Raw genomic sequence first — 16,205 nt, 5'->3', positions numbered from 1 at the left:
CTTTCAAAGGTAATGCCTACAAATGTCATGGGGTTCAAACTCATGCTGATGACCTCCTGTCTTCTGGCCTTAACACAAGGTATAACTCATTTTAGATTAGGGCATTCCTCTCAAAACTCCCTGGATGGTTTTTCCTTAAATCATGTCTTCCAAAAGGATCAGTTCCTTGTATCATTCTCCCAAGGCCCTGAAATGGACCAATTCTGTCTCCTGGTCCCATTAGTGAAGACTTATTGGAGGGACAGGTGATCTGGGCTTTGGCTGCTATAGTAATCAAATCCTGTGGTTTCCTATCAACAAGTACTGATTAAGCACTTATATACTTGGCACTGAGAATACAAGTACAAAGAATTAAAAAAAAAAAAAAACAACCCTTACATTCTGATTCTCCTGTCCATAGTTCTTCAGGGGGTCAAAAGATGAGGAACATGAACTTGATGACTTCATCCTAGCAGGCCTATTCTTCTAATTATCTCAATGATTCAGGCCCAGCAAACCCATTTTTACTAGGTGCCCTGTTCTATAGATTTCATAGGAAAAATGTATCTGGTATGAGTGGGGCACAGGAATGTTCATGGATCATAGATTTGAAGCTAGAGAGGACCTTTAGAAGTAGTCTAGTCTAACTCCCTCAATTTATAGATGAGGGGAAACTAAGACATAGCAAAGTGATTTGTCCCAAGTCTCACAGGTAAGTAATGGGAGAGCCGAGATTTAAGCCTAAATTCTTGGAATTCCAAATGCAGTAATTTTTTTTTTCCTCTCCTCCAAATGGACCCTTAGCAATAAACCACGGGAAAATGCTATGATAGAGACATCAAATAGTTACTTCCCGTATACCAAGACTAATGACAGCCTTTATGAATACAGAGAGTATCAGGATGGAGTTATGAAAATCTGCAATATTTCTGGCATCTCTTCCCTTCTTTTCACAAGATGTCCTGGCTTATCTTGCCTTTAATTTTTTCCTTCCTAAGCAGGATTATTTTCCAAGGTATATCTATCTGACCTTGCTACAAGACCTTTAGCCTTGCTAAAGATTATGAAGACCATTGCTTATTGAATAGAAATTGTACTCTTTAACCTAGCATTCAAGGCATTCTATAATCTGGTTCCAAACTACCTTTCTTTTTCTTTTTCTTTTTTTCCCCAAACTACCTTTTTAACCTTATTCCATACTACATTCACACTACATTCCACTTAAATTCAACCACTCAGCTTTTCATGGTCTTATTCCTCCTCCACCCCTGCTTCATGCTTTGGGCAAGCAATACTCCATGCTGAAAATGATTCCCCCCCCCCCCCATATAACTACCTGCCAAGATGTTTTCTCAAAAGCCTCTTCAAGTTCCACTTGCTCCGTGAAGTCTTCCCTGATTCCTTCAGATATCTAATCTCTCCATACCCCACCTTTCATACTACTCTAGACCTTTGTCATTATGCTATGACTTATAACCTTCCTACAAAATTGGAAATTCCTTAAGGAATGTCTTTATTCATCTTTTAAACCCCAACACAGTCCCTTGCCTTTAGTTGGTCCTTAATAAATGTTATTTGGGTTTTTCCTTTGATGTGAACTGGATGTCTTAAAATTTTAAAGCAGACTAAAGGGGAGGGGAGTCATCAGCATAAAAATATTTTTAGCAGCAATTAGAACAACAAGTAACAAGTTAAACAGTTTATTGAATATATGAAATCTTCATACTTTTTCTTATTAAACATGAATGGGATTTTTTGGTGTCAGTTCAGATTTTTTGTTCCAGTCCCTAAAGGCAGTCATAGCTCTGATTTTCCAGTTGAGGAAACAATTTTTCTGTGTCCTCACTGAATTGAGAAACCAAGAGTTGGAGCAGATGGTATGTGAAGTTATTAAACTTATATGGAGGGGGCAGCTAGGTGGTGCAGTGGATAAAGCACTGGCCCTGGATTCAGGAGGACCTGAGTTCAAGTCTGGCCTCAGACACTTGACACTTACTAGCTGTGTGACTCTGGGCAAGTCACTTAGCCCTTACTGTCCCACAAAAAACCCCTAAAAGCAAAAAAACACCCCCCCCCAAAAAAAGACAGGCTTTAAACTTATACAGAACTGGATGATCCACTTTAGAGAAAGTGGAATTAATTGATCATACAATCATTTCAAAGATGGCTGATTTTAATGGGATGGCTAAAAGCAAGTGATAGAATAGAATGTAGTCAATATTGCCTCAGGGGCAATTTAATATCTTATGTTTGTGTAGCACTTGACTGTTTACAAGACTTTAAAACAAAAGCGAGTTCACTTCAGCAACTGTTAAATCCAACTTGTTCCTATAGCATCTTGTGGCAGCAAACACTGGTAGCCTAAAATAACATTCCTATTGGGTTAAACTAGATAGGTGGTCCTCCCTAGCAATTACAACATTAAGACAGTGAAGATGACGGTGAATCACTATACTTGCAATATATCTGGTGGTTGAAGGGACACCAAGTGAAATGGCTCTTGAAAGGCTAGGAAAACAATGGCAATCCCATGATATTAAATTGAATGGGGGTGATAATAATTGTTTTTGTTTATACCATTGGATCTTAAGAGGTCATCTAGCAGCGAAATGATGTCAAACTCAAATAGAAATGGGGGCCATTAAACTATACATAAGGATCCTTCAAGGCTTCATATTGACTTAGTTTTAAAATGTAATATCCAGGTTTTATTGTATTTTTATGTCTTGTTAACCATTTTCCAACTGTATTTTATTTTGGTTCAGGCCACATTTAGGAGTGCTATGGGCTGCATGAAGCACATTTGACACCTCTAATCTAGCCCATCCCATTTATTTTCTAGATGAGTAAATAGGCTTTACAGAGACTGAGAATGAGAGGGCTGAGATTAGAACCTAGATTCTCAATTCAGTGCTTTTTCTGCCCCCCTCCCCACTTAGAGGAATGTAGAACTAAGAAGGCACCATAGAGATGATGTAGTCCATCGCCCTCATTTTCCAGGTAAGAAAACATCCAGGGAGGTAGTCTTCTGCGCTCTTTTGGTGATCTCATCAGTTACAGTGGGTTCAGTTATCTGTATGAAGATAGCTTCCAAACCTACACATCCACTCCCATCTCTCTCCTGTGCTCTCCACTCTGGTCTCACCACCTGCCTGCTAGATCTTCTACCCCAGTGGACCATAGGCACTTCCAACTTGCCATGTCCAAAACAAAACTTGTTCAAAACCACGCCCTCCCCTGAACTAAAAACAAAACACCAAAAACTTCCCTCCCCAAAACAGTGCCTGTTCCATATTTCTTGATTGATTTGCAGTCTTAGAGGGGGCAGCTGGGGGATGTGGTGGATAGAGCACTGGCACTGAAGTTGGGAGGACCTGAGCTCAAATCTCACCTCAGACACTAGCTGTGTGACCCTGGGCAAGTCACTTAACCCCAGTTGCCTTAAAAACATCTGGGGCCATCTCCAGTCGTCCTGATATCTGTCTTGCCACTGGACCCAGATAGCTCTATAAGAAACAGTGAGGCTGGTGCCCTTGCCCAGCCCTCCTTCACTTAAATCCAATTCAGTGCAAGTCATCACATCACCCCTATGTCATGGTCCTCTTTGGGAACAAAAGATAAACAACGACAATCTTAGAGGCACCCCCAACTTTACTCTCCCTCCCTCTCTCTTCCCAACAGTTGCCAAGTTCTGATGATTCCACTGTCACAACATCTCTTGTATCTGTCACTTTCCCTACGTTCACACAGCTACCACTCTCTTACCATCTTCCAGTTGTCCTTATTGGCCTCTATGCCCCCATCTCCTCCCTCTCCAGTCTACCCCTCCATACAGCAGCCAAATTGAAATCTCCAAAGTACAGATCTGACCATAGAATTCCCTTCTTCAAGAAATTTGAGTGACTCCCTCTTCCCTCTAGGATAAAAGACAAATTCTTCCACATGGCATTTAAAACCTTTCACAATCTGGTTTTGACCTATCTTTCCAAATTCACCACATATTACCTCCCCTCACACACAACCAAACCGGGCTACTTGCTGTCCCTCTGTATGAGGCGGTCTGTCTACCACTACCATGCCGTTGGAGAAGCCTGAAATGCCAGAAATGTGTTCCTCTTTAGAATCCATAGCTTCTTTCAAAGCTTAGCTCAGGTCCCATCACCTACAGGAAGTTTTTCCAGACCCACCCACCCTCCAACCCCCACGATTAGTGCTCTACATTACTTTGTATATATTTATCTAGATTTTACTTTTTTGGGGGGGGGTGAGGCAATTGGGGTTAAGTGACTTGCCCAGGGTCACACAGCTAGTGTGTGTTAAGTGTCTGAGGTCAAATTTGAACTCAGGTCTTCCTGACTCCAGGGCTGGTGCTCTATCCACTGCACCACCTAGCTGCTCCCCTAGTTTTTACTCTTACTAGAATAGAAATTCTTTTAGCCCAGGGACTTTAGCTTTTTTCTTTATTTGCCTGGGCCTGGTAAGTAAATGAGCTGCTTAATAAACTCTTGTTGAATTGAATTGAAAATGACTTGCCCAAAGTCGTGAAGATAGTTAAATGGCAAAGGCAGAATCTTTTCATTCTCCAAATCCAGGACTCGCTAGCATTCTCCAAATACTTCTCTCGTATACTATGATGGTGGAGTAGCAGAAGAATTATCAAGGGGCTCACTATAGCCCCTTGATGATTCTGCATATTCCTATAATTCACCATTATCAGGCAGTATGAGGCAGGTGGGTGGTGCAGCACACAGGCCTAGGTCATTAGGCATGGAGTCAGGAAGTCTTGGGGTCGGATCCAGTCTCAGACACTTAATTAGTTGTGTGGGCAACACTTCATCTTGCCTTGTCTCAGCCTCAGTTTCCTCATCTGTAACATGGATGACAATGGTACCTACAATGGCAGGTGGTTGTTGGGTGGATGAGCTGAGATAACATGTAAAGTCTTTCGCAAACTTTAAAGCACTATGTAGATAGCAGCTCTTTGTGTTGTGATGCTGCTTATCAGGAGTTGCTGTGGGCATGTCTGCCTATGACATCTCATCTCCAGCTTCTAGCTCTGAGGTTGTGATAAACAAGGAAGGAGCAGGAACATGTCTACAGGCTGTAATGACTCCCTAGCAGCAGTATTTCAGATTCTTGAGGGGAGAAGGAAGCAGAACCAGGAGCGCCATTAGAATTCTCCACTAACTCTTTCTGAAGGAAATGGAGGAGGAGAGTGAATATCAAACTAGTCACCCCAAAGGATTTTTCCAGCCTCCAAAACCCCACCATCTGAGTTCATAGAAGGGGAGAGTCCTATCTTGTGACAACAAGTAAGTTAGCCTTTGTTTCAGAGCTTATGAAAAGATTAAGATGCTCTGCATGCCATGGAATGATGCCCTCAAACTGCCTTATTTCAATAAGGGCGTCCTTAGAAGTGGAAAGAGATGTGGCTTTGGAGACAGAGGACCTGGGTTTAAATCCCTACTCTCCCGCTTTCTAGCTGCGGGACCTCGGACAAGTCCTACTTCATCTCTCTGGGCCTCAGCCTTCTTATCTGTAGAATTAGGAAGCTGAACCAAGTGCCTTTCAGATACCATTAGGTATAGATTACAACCGTCCCACATTGGTCAAGTGCCGTCTTTATGTTGCTCCTTATTTTCCTTCCTTGAAGCACAGCCTACAAACACGCTAGAGTTTAATTGAATGAGGAAAGTACAGCTGTTTTCTGTTGACCGAGGGCAGCTTTTCACTACAATTAGATTGTACAATTAAGTTAGATTGAAGCTGAGGACTTATTGCATGGACGATTATTTTTTTTAAAGCATAGATGTCCTTGACTGCTGTCCGGTGAGAGGATACGCTATATCCCAAGCAACCATTTTTCAGAAAGCTAGCTCTGTGTTTTCATAATAAATGTCTTTTTAGCCTATTTCCTGCATTTGAACAACAGGTAAGTAGAATATATATACTTTGCCTTGAACTGACCAGTCTGGAATAGTTGTGGAATCACAGACAAAACTGTGGGATGTCACACAAAGCATTCAGTCTCCCTTCTAGCATGTTTGAAATGTTCTTCCTCTTCCCTCACCTCTTTCTCTTGGAACCTCCAGCTTCCTTCAAGGCTTAGTTCAAGTGTCATCTCCTGAGTGAGACCTTTTCTTGATCTATCCCAGTTGGTAGTTCTCTCCCTTCCCTCCCAAAATTACCTTGTGATATATTGTATTTACTTATCTACATGCATGATTTTTCCTCTCAGCAGAATTTAAGGCCCTTGAAGGCAGGAACTGTTTTAATTTTTTATTTTGTATGCCTGCTGCTTAGCACAGGGCCTGGCATGTAGTAGGCCCTTTAAAAATGCCTGTTGAATTGAGTGAACCTGAGCATGGATGATGGTTGGTTGATAATCACTATAGTTTTGATAATAATGTTTGTGTGTAGATACACACACACATAAACATGTTTAAACATACATGTAATATGTATATTACACATATAGTATATACAGATCTATGAACATATGCATATATAGATGTATACACATAAACACCTGTTGATGCATACAGAAAATGCAGATAAACCAATATACTATCAATCACTGGTATTTAGTTCTTTAAAAAAAAATGAAGAGGTATAGTGCTCTTCTTTCATTGTCATCAATACTCTACATACCTACTTTTTTTTTTTTTTGCAGAGCAGTGAGGGTTAAGTGACTTGCCCAGGGTCACACAGCTAGTGTCAAGTGTTTAAGGCTAGATTTGAATTCAGGTCCTTCTGAATCCAGGGCTGGTACTTTATCCACTGCGCCACCTAGCTGCCCCCCATACCTACTTTTAGTATAGTGCACAGCTTTTAACAGTACCAGGCAGTCCCAGCTTTTCCCTTTCCTTAGCTGTCCTGTAACACCTTCTGGACACAGAGTGGAAAGGGAGACTTTTCCAAGTAGAAGAGGTAAACGCACTAAACCTAAGAGTTGTTTTGAAAAATTCTCACTGCTATTTCTGTTGATTCTATAGATATCCAGCCACACCTACACACACATCCACACAGAGTAAAGGAAAACAGAATACATAACATTGTCCCACTCTTTCTGTTTTCCTAGACTAGTCAGAGATTGTTCATATCCTAGAGTCATCAGGATTCGATTTTCCTTCCAACATTTGACACTGAAGATGAATCACTGAGTTTGGGGGGAACCATCTAAACCAAGAATCCCCTGGATTTTGGACTGGTCCCAAGTAAAGCACAGTAGTTCCTTGTGGGATATAGCATATCAAGAAATAACCCAGGGTTCATCTGGGTTAATTGAAAATATCCTATTTATCTACATTCGTCAGGATTCACTGAGCATCGCATTTTAAGCTTGGCTCTATTTCTCTCTTTCAGTCTGTATCCAAGACTGAATGCCAAAATCCTAAGTCCAGGAGGCATCAGAGTTGTATGTGTAGGTGTATTCCTATCCTCCCCATCTGTACATCATAGGCAACTGTTAGCAGTGTGAACCAGGGAAACAAGCAACGAAGGGGGATTGAAATGGCCAAATAGGCTAATGTTGATTTGTCCTAAGAGAAGCCAGTGTTCTAGAGTTGATCTAAATAATTTTTTCTTGAGCCCTACCGAATACCAGAGGAATGATTTTAAACAACATTTTAGACCTCTCCAGTATTATCAAGCAAGGTTGGGGGTCTGTGTTGTGCTTCTGGGCGAGGGGTCTCCTTTTGTCTTCTTCACCTGACTTTTACTGCTGGTATACTTCAGAGCTTTCTAGCCCTGATGGTTTGTCCGAGGTCAAGACTACAAAGGAGAAAAAAACACATCGTGTTATACAGTCAGCTCTCTGGTCAGTAGGCAATTGGTGACCTATTTTGGGGGACTACGGAAGCTTTCTGCTTTTCTTCCTTGCTCCAGTTCCTTTTTTTTTTTTAAATCAGTTTTATTTTCTTTTCAGTTTCAAATCCTCTTTTCTCCTTCATCCCCTCCTCCATCCAGAAGAAGGCAAGAAAAGTGGAACCCATTATAAGCATGTATAATCATGCAAAACACATTTCTGCATTATCCATATTATTCTCCCCGACCCCCACCCCACCCCCTCAAAAAAAAAAAAGAAAAAAGAAAAAAGAAAAAGAAGAAAATAGGCTTCACTCTACATTTGGAATCCATCAGTTCTCTACCATGAGTCCTTGGAATTGTAGTTCATTCTAGTGTTGATCGGAGCTCCTAAGTCCTTCACAGTTGATTTTATCTCTGCACTGTTGCTGTTACTATGTAAATTCTTCTGGTTCTGTTCACTCTGAATTATTTTATACAAGTCTTCCCAGTTTTTTATGAAACAAACCCCATCATCATTTCTTATAGCACAATAGTGTTCTATCACAGACATATACTATAACCTGTCCCACTGTTCCCCAATTGATGGGCATTTCCTCAGTTTCCAGTTCTTTGCCATCACAAAAAGAACTGTTGAAATATTTTTGGACATATGGGTCCTTTCTATGTTTTATCTCTCTAGGGTATAGACCTAGTTGTGGTTTATTGGCTTTTGGGGCAAAGTTTCAAATTGCTTTCCAGAATGGCTGGACCAGTTCACAGTTCCACCAACAATGTTTTAGTGTACCTGTTTTTCCACCAAGGCAACCTAGTCCAATCCCACCTACTGTTCCCCTCATTTTACACACGAGGAAACTGAGGCTCAGTACCAGGATCACATAGCTAATAAGGCAGGATTCAAATCCAGGTCTTCCTGACTCACCCACAGTGCCTTGAATAAGATAGCTGGTCATTAAATGTTTGATGAATTGAACAGAATTAGAGAGGGAAGGAATTTTGTTTCGATGTATCCTCCCAAGAACTGTTCACAATACTTCAACTTGGGGGTGGAGTAGAGAGGGGATGTCCAAAGGCATGTGAGAGTATATGGTTGAAAAAAATAGCTTTAGGGACTCCCTCTGCCTGGGGTCCCAGAGACAGAGGCTATTCTTGGGAGGTATTCTTGCCCTGAAGGAGCTTTTCTCTGCAACTTGGCATAGAAGATTTCTTTATGAAAACAAGATTTGGATTAGAGTCAAGTCCCTGAACGGCACAGAGACAGCCAACTAGGCCCCTGGGATGAGTTCCAGCCAGTAGAGGCAGGAACCAGCTTTTGGTGCCCCGAGCAGGCTGGGGACAGCTTTTTGGCCAGGCATTTCTCTATCAGGGTGGGGTTCCTTCAGCTGAGTTCACAATCGATGGCCCCCTTTTTTTCCGGTTAAGAAAGCATGCATTAGCCTAACCTGGCCTTGCTCACCCTGAACACTGACAATCGCATGGTAAGCCAGGAAGAGGGAGAAAGGAAGCAGCAGAAAAATAAACATTTCCTTGCATTTTGCTTGGAACAGGGTACTAGCTATGGTGTGCTAAGAGCCCCACTGCCCTCCCATTCTGCTTTCCTCCCCTTGTAGAAAAATAGATCCTTCCCTTACCTGATGAGGGCCTGGAGTATATCCTGTGGAAAAACAGGAGCATGATGTAGAAGGTAAAAGCCAGGCAGCCAAAGATCACTCCACAGACCAGGAAGCTGTATTTGCCCAGCACTTGGATAATCTGCCAACAGGAAAACACACAGACACAAGAGCCATTTAAACATAGCCCTGAAGCTGCGTGGGAAGAAACAGCTTTCTTGAGCCTTTGATGAAATTTTCGGTCAAGTTCAGGCTCATTTCCCTAACAGAAGCAGTAAGGGCTGGCAGAGAATATTGGCAGAGGTGAGAAGTCCTAGCCTGGTGCACCTGGACCAAGTGACCTCCTCGAGTTCCTTCTGTCTCTGAGCATGAGAACCATTCCCATCAATCAATTAAAAATCTCACTGACCAGACCACTTTATGGTGTGTAGAGAGCCTTTTTCCCAACCCATAAGGGAGCTCATACAAGCATTATTATTCCCCATCATTATTGTTCAGTGGTTTTAGTCATGTCTGACTCTCTGTGACCCCATATGGGGTTTTCTTGGCAAAGATGCTGGAATGAGTGCTTTGCCATTTCCTTCTTCAGCTCATTTTGTAGATGAGGGAACTGAGGCAAACAGAATGAAGTGACTTTTCCAGGGACACACAGCAGTAAGTGTCTGAGGATGGATTTGAGCTCGGGTCCTCCTGACTCCAGGGTTGGCGCTCTATCCACTGCACCACCTAGCTGCTCCTTAGGTGCCATTACTATTTCCATTTTGTAGATGGGGAAACTGAGACTGAGACTTGCCCAGAGTCGCTCAGTTTATAAGAGTCTGGAGTAGGATTTGAATGTGGCTCTTTCTGACTCTAGGTCCAGTTCTCTCTGTACTATACCCTCTAACTTGACTTTCCCTTGTCCAGTTAAGTGTCAGAACCAGGACTTGGGCCCATTCATATTTTATGTTAAGGTTTATGTGAAGTAGGGCTTACTCTATGAGGTACAAGTCTTATTCTTCATTCCTTTTTTTGGATGGAGCCTGAGGGTAAATGATTTGCCCTAAGGGTCCCTTAGCTAGGAAATAACAGGTCCCAGACTCAAACCCAGGTCTCATGACTCCAGTGTTATTTGCTCTCTTTTCGTTGCTCCAAGCTGACCATCCATTATCAACGGTGATGGGCCAGTTCCACTCCATCCCACTTCCCCTTGACCCCTCACTCTAACCAAGTTGTGTCTGGTGTGTCACATAGCTGCTGTGAGGCTGCCCCAGGTTCATCCGCTGCTGCAGAAGAAAAGGAGAGCCCCTTCTTTACTGATGGGTACATGGGATTAGAGTTCCTTTGAAGGTAAGTGGCATTGGCTGGCAATGGATATCTGAACAGGAGCTGAGTCAGGAAGCCTGTGTCCCTCTGGAGAGTGGCTGAAGGGCTCAGTAAGGAGTAATTTAAAGAGAGTTCCAGTGGGCAGTTGTAACACATGAGGGAGAAAGCATTCCTTCCAAAGTATCTTTCTGTGGCCCTGCTCCCCTCCAGGCTGGCTGGTCTTTCCTGTGCTTTTCCTTTCACTTAGGTCTCCCACCTTACAAGGCTCAGCCCCCACACCTGCCTTGGCACAGCAGTGATGGGGTAGGCACTGGGGATGAGGGGGGCAAAGAAGAGTCTTGCTTCCTCTATGGGACAAAAGCCCCAGTGGGAAATTGAGGGAAGGTGACTGGTTGGCATAGAGCACCAAAGAATTTGGCCTTTAGAGATTATTTAGTCCAGCTGCTTCATTTAGGCATCTAGATGGCACAGTGAAGAGACTGATGGACTTGGAGGAAGACCTGAACCTGTGACCCTGGGCAAGTCACCTAACCTCAGCCTCAGTTTAGATGGAGATAATATGGGCACCTACCTCAAAGGTTTGTTTGGGAATCAAATGAGATGACACATGTGAAACACTTCAGAAACCTTCAAGTACTATATAAATGCTAACTAATATGACAGGTGAAGAATCTGAGATCCCCAAAAGTTAAATCACTTGCCCAAGATGACAGATCTAGCTACTAAATGAAAGAGCCATGCATGATTGGAAGCCAGGGTCTGTGACTCCCAAACCTGAGCCTTTCACTGTTCAGGCACCTCCTTCTCCCTACCCCAAGCACCCCCAGCACATACCGAGCCAATGAACAACTGGAGGGTCATCTCACCAATTCCAGCCCCAGTTACCAGTATTGTGGTTGCACAACCTGGCAGAGGAAGAGAGAAGAGAAAAGCATTTAGTAATTGTTAGATTGCGTGGTGTGGACATCCTCTTTCGGGAATGGAAACTGGGCCTTAGGTTCAGCTGCGCTCACTATGAGACAGAATTGGATCAGTGTTGTCATTGTTATGTCACACTTTCCATACTATCCAGACAAGGGAAGGAGATCTAAAGCAAACACTTTTACACTAGGGCCTCCTGGGCCCTCATGCCTCCAGTGACCAGAACAAGAGTTTCTCCATGTTTCCACACTGCTAGCACCCAGCCTAGCTTCTGACTTTTACCTACTTCCTAACATCCTTAAATTGTTGTTGTTTGTCCTTCGTTCTAGCAGAGGACCATGACATCAGGGGAGGTGATGTCATGATTTGCAGTGAATTGGATTTTCGTGAGGGAGGGCTGAACATTCTTAAATACCCATTGTGGGATTGCATTTACTCTCCCTTCCTGTTGCCCTCATAACAGAGAGAGGGAGGGAGGGAGGGAGGGAATCTCCCTGTGCACGGGGAAGTACCTTCCTCAGTCTCCTGCTTCCAGCCCTGCATTGTCAGAGGCTCCTGGTAAGAGGAAGTCAGTGGTCAGTGCAGGATGAGACAGGGACCATAGTTCTATATTGTTTTCTTCATGTTACTCCCAACTCAAAATGACTCCCCGCCACACCCCAATGGCTTCTAAAATAGCGTCCAAATGTCTTAACTTGGCGTGTAAGGCCCTTCACAGTCTGGTCTCAATTTATCTTTCTAAATAGCACGTTTAAATTCAGTTCTCAATAGGTGTTTGTTAAATTTTTCTAAGCAAGGTGCTGTTTGATGGATGCTGGAGATAACATATCTGAAAACATGATAGTCTCTCCCTCAAGAAGCTAGATGGCGCAGTGAGTGGAGCACCAGGCCTGGAGTCAGGAAGAACCAAGTTCAAATCCGACCTCAGACACTTACTAGCTATATGACCCTGGGCAAGTCACTTAATCTCAGTTTTCTTACCTGTAAAATGGATATAATAATAACACCTCCTTCCCAGGGTGGTTGTGAGAATCAAATGTGATGATCGTTGTAAAGCACTGAGCCCAGTGCCTGGCACACAGTATCAATGCAGGGAGCACAGTTTGGAGGCTCCTTCTGCCAACCAAGCTCAACAATCAGTCTATAGACACAGCCTTAGAAAGTTGCCTCAGGAATGCTCTTCCATGGGGGAATGGCTAAACAAACTGTGGTGTATGATGGGGATGGAATATTATTGTGCTATAAGAAATGACAAGCAGGATGACTTCAGAAAGGTCTGGAAAGACTTGTATGAACTGATGTAGAGTGAAGTGAGCAGAACCAAGAGAATGATGTTCACAGAGACAGCGATATTGTTCCGTGAAGAACTGTGAATGACTTAACTATTCTCAGCAATACAGTGATCCAAGACAACCCTAAAGGACTAATGATAAAGCATCTTATCCAGCTCCAAAGAAAGAACTGATATTGACTGAACACAGACTGAAGCATGCTATTTTTTCACTTATTTTAATTTTTTTTCTTTTATTCAAGTTTTCTTGTCCAAAATGACTAGGACGGTAATGTTTTACATAATTACACATGTATAACCTGTATTTGATTGCTTGTTGCCTTAGGGAGGGAGGAGGGAAGGTAGGGAAAGAGGCATAGAATTCAGAACTCAGAAGTTTAAATAAAAATATTTATCATTTTTTAAAAAGTTGCCTCAGGCACTGAAAGGCTAAGAGACTTAGGTTGTTTGGTCATTTTCAGTGGTGATCAACTCTTTGTGACCCCATTTGGGGTTTCCTTGACAGAGATATTGGAGTGGTTTGCTATTTCCTTCTCCAGCCTGTTTTATAGATGAGGAAACTGAGGCTTTATTTATTGTTGCATCTCCTTGGATAGGTCTTTTTTTTATTCTGAAAGGAAGTATATTTGGATTCCCCTGTGGAAAATGTTTTGGTGAGCATATCATAAAATACAATATTTCACTAGTTTGTAACCAGCAGTAATAGACTTGTCGATTGTGGTTTGTAGTATAAGCTGAATTTCCAAAGAACATGTGGTATACAGTGCAGTTAATGGGACCAAAGAGCTCTATAGGAAGCCAGATATAAAATGAGCAGGCACAGAGTACAATTTATGAAGCACTTGCTCTCGGTTGGGCAGCTAGATCTAAAGTCCTAGTGCTATTTAAAAAAAAATTATAACAAATTTATTTATTTAGAATTTCCCCCAAGTTACATGTAAAAACAAATTTTCACATTGATTTTTAAAAACTTTATGTTCCAAATTTTCTCCCTCCTTCCCTCCCTAAGAAATCAAGCAATTCAATATAAGTTATACATGTGAAGTCATGCAAAACATCTCCACATTAGGTTGTGAAAGGAAACAGACAAAATAACTTTAGAAAGAAGAACTGACAAAAAAATTATACTTCAATCAGTATTCAGATGCCATCAGTTCTTTCTCTGTAAATAGACTGCCTTTTTCTTAAGTCCTTCAGATAACATCTTCTAATGGATCTTTTAATGAAGGTTGGATTTGATTTCCCTTGCCCAAAATGCCCTTTCTCTTATTAACTTCTTTTCTAACTTCCCCACTCAGGTTTTCTCATTTACTCTAGCTGCTACCTCTCTCTTCTCAGAGTTCCTGTTGGTCTTATAATGTATACCTTTCTTTCTTTTTTTTTTTTTTTTTTTGCGGGGCAATGGGGGTTAAGTGACTTGCCCAGGGTCACACAGCTAGTAAGTGTCAAGTGTCTGAGGCCGGATTTGAACTCAGGTACTCCTGAATCCAGGGCCGGTGCTTTATCCACTGTGCCACCTAGCTGCCCCCTTATACCTTTCATTTGAAACTTAAGAATCTCCTGTTATTTACATCATCTGACAGTTCCAAGCATATACATTTCAAGCACATTGGGTACAGCTTGAAATAAAAGATAGTGCTGAACACAGGATTGGAAAGATCTGGGTTCAAATTCTGATTCAGATACTTTGGGGTCCACCAAAAAAGATGAGCTGGGTTTCAGTGCCAGTCCTGCCACTACTTCCTCTGTCACTTCATAATCTCTCTGGTCTCAGGGTCTTCATCTTTAAAATGGGAGGGATGGGCTAGGTCAAAGCTTCTTAAACTGTGGTCTGAGACCCCATGTGGGATGTCATAACTGAATATGGAATTTGGCAATAGTAAAAGATTACATCTATTTTGTATTTACATACCCGGGGTTGCCTAAAAATTTCTCAGGCAAAAAGGGGTCATGAGTGGAGAAAATTTAAGAAGCCCTGGGCAAGGTGACTATATCTCAGGTTACTTCACAGTCATAATACTACAACAATTCTATACCAGCCTTCTCCTTGACTTGGGGGCATCTTTTTCTGATCATATACACTCAGGGGTAAGCAGGAAAAATCAAAGAATAATATCATAAAAATTTTGAACTGGGGGCAGCTAGGTGGCACAGTGGATAGTGCATTGGCCCTGGAGTCAGGAGGACCTGAGGTCAAAGATATGTGACCTTCGGTAAGTCACCTAACCCCAATGCTGCCCTCCCCGCCAAAAAAATTGAGCTGGAACGGATCTCAGAGGCAATCCAGTCTAATCTCATTTTACACATGAGTAAACTGAGACCTACCCCTCCCCCAAAGGAGGGCTGACTTATTCAGAATCATGCAGGATATAAGTGGCAGTGTTGGTATTTGAATCTAAGTGTTTTAGGGAAGCTGTGTGGTACAGGGAAAAGAATGCTAGCTCTGGGGGTCAGATCCTGCCCCTACTACTTGACACTTGTGTGACCTTAGACAAGTCACTTAACCTTCTTAGGGTTTCAGTTTCTAGTACTGTAAAACGAGGCTTTTGATGTCCCTTCTAACTCCAGATTTGGGATCCTTTGAATACAAATTTAGGATTCTTTTCAGTGTACCACACTACCTAGTCGAAACTCAATGCCACTTGGGTCCTGACCTAGCTAGTTGGAGAGGAGGAGTGGAGCTAAAATGACCTTTTGCAATCATCTTTGGATTTCAGCCATCCGGGTTCTCCTTACCTCATTATCGTATATGATTGCTGATGACTGTCGCCGGGGACCTCCAACCCTCTCCCAGCCAAGCCAGCCTGTGCTTCCTCCCCCCCCTCTCCCTGCCAAAGACAATTAACAACCTTTTTTACTGGTTCTGCAACCCTACAGCATGTCTCCAATTATCTTAGAGGGTATTATGAAATTTTTAACACAAGATTAATTTAATTGACTTATAAAAATAAATAGAAGGGGGCAGCTAGATGGCACAGTGATTAAAGCACTGGCCCTGACTTCAGGAGGACCTGAGTTCAAATCCGGCCTCAGACACTTGACACTTACTAGCTATGTGACCTTGGGCAAGTCACTTAACCCCCACTGCCTGCAAAACAATAAATAAATAAATAGAAGCCATGGTGGGGGGGCAGTAAAGGGGATTTTGGAATCATAACATCAAAGAAGCAGCGATAAGGTATCATGGTCCCCAATCAGTTGGGACTTACAATTCTGAGAGTAAGGATCCCCTCTGGAGAAGTGGATACCTATCTGGAGGAAGACTTTAGTTGGACGTTGAAGAATGGGAAGGA

At 42.5% G+C, this 16,205-nt stretch overlaps 1 protein-coding gene across 1 annotated transcript in view; it reads right to left on the bottom strand.

Annotated features, from left to right (window-relative positions):
- Positions 1–2: 2 nt before the first annotated feature.
- Positions 3–16,205, bottom strand: part of MFSD4A (major facilitator superfamily domain containing 4A) — a 75,355-nt gene continuing 59,152 nt past the window's right edge. Inside the window, exons 8-10 of the mRNA XM_044001297.1 lie at positions 11,535–11,605; positions 9,417–9,537; positions 3–7,752 (exon numbers count right to left, since the gene is read on the bottom strand). Of these exons, the coding sequence (XP_043857232.1) occupies positions 7,697–7,752; positions 9,417–9,537; positions 11,535–11,605 (248 nt within the window). The 3' untranslated portion in view covers positions 3–7,696. The remainder of the gene's footprint in view (positions 7,753–9,416; positions 9,538–11,534; positions 11,606–16,205) is intronic.

This window comes from Dromiciops gliroides, chromosome 4 (genome assembly GCF_019393635.1).
Source record: "Dromiciops gliroides isolate mDroGli1 chromosome 4, mDroGli1.pri, whole genome shotgun sequence".
Lineage (NCBI taxonomy): Eukaryota > Metazoa > Chordata > Mammalia > Microbiotheria > Microbiotheriidae > Dromiciops > Dromiciops gliroides.
Note: the sequence above shows the minus strand (reverse complement) of the source record. Positions and strands in the feature narration are given on the sequence as shown.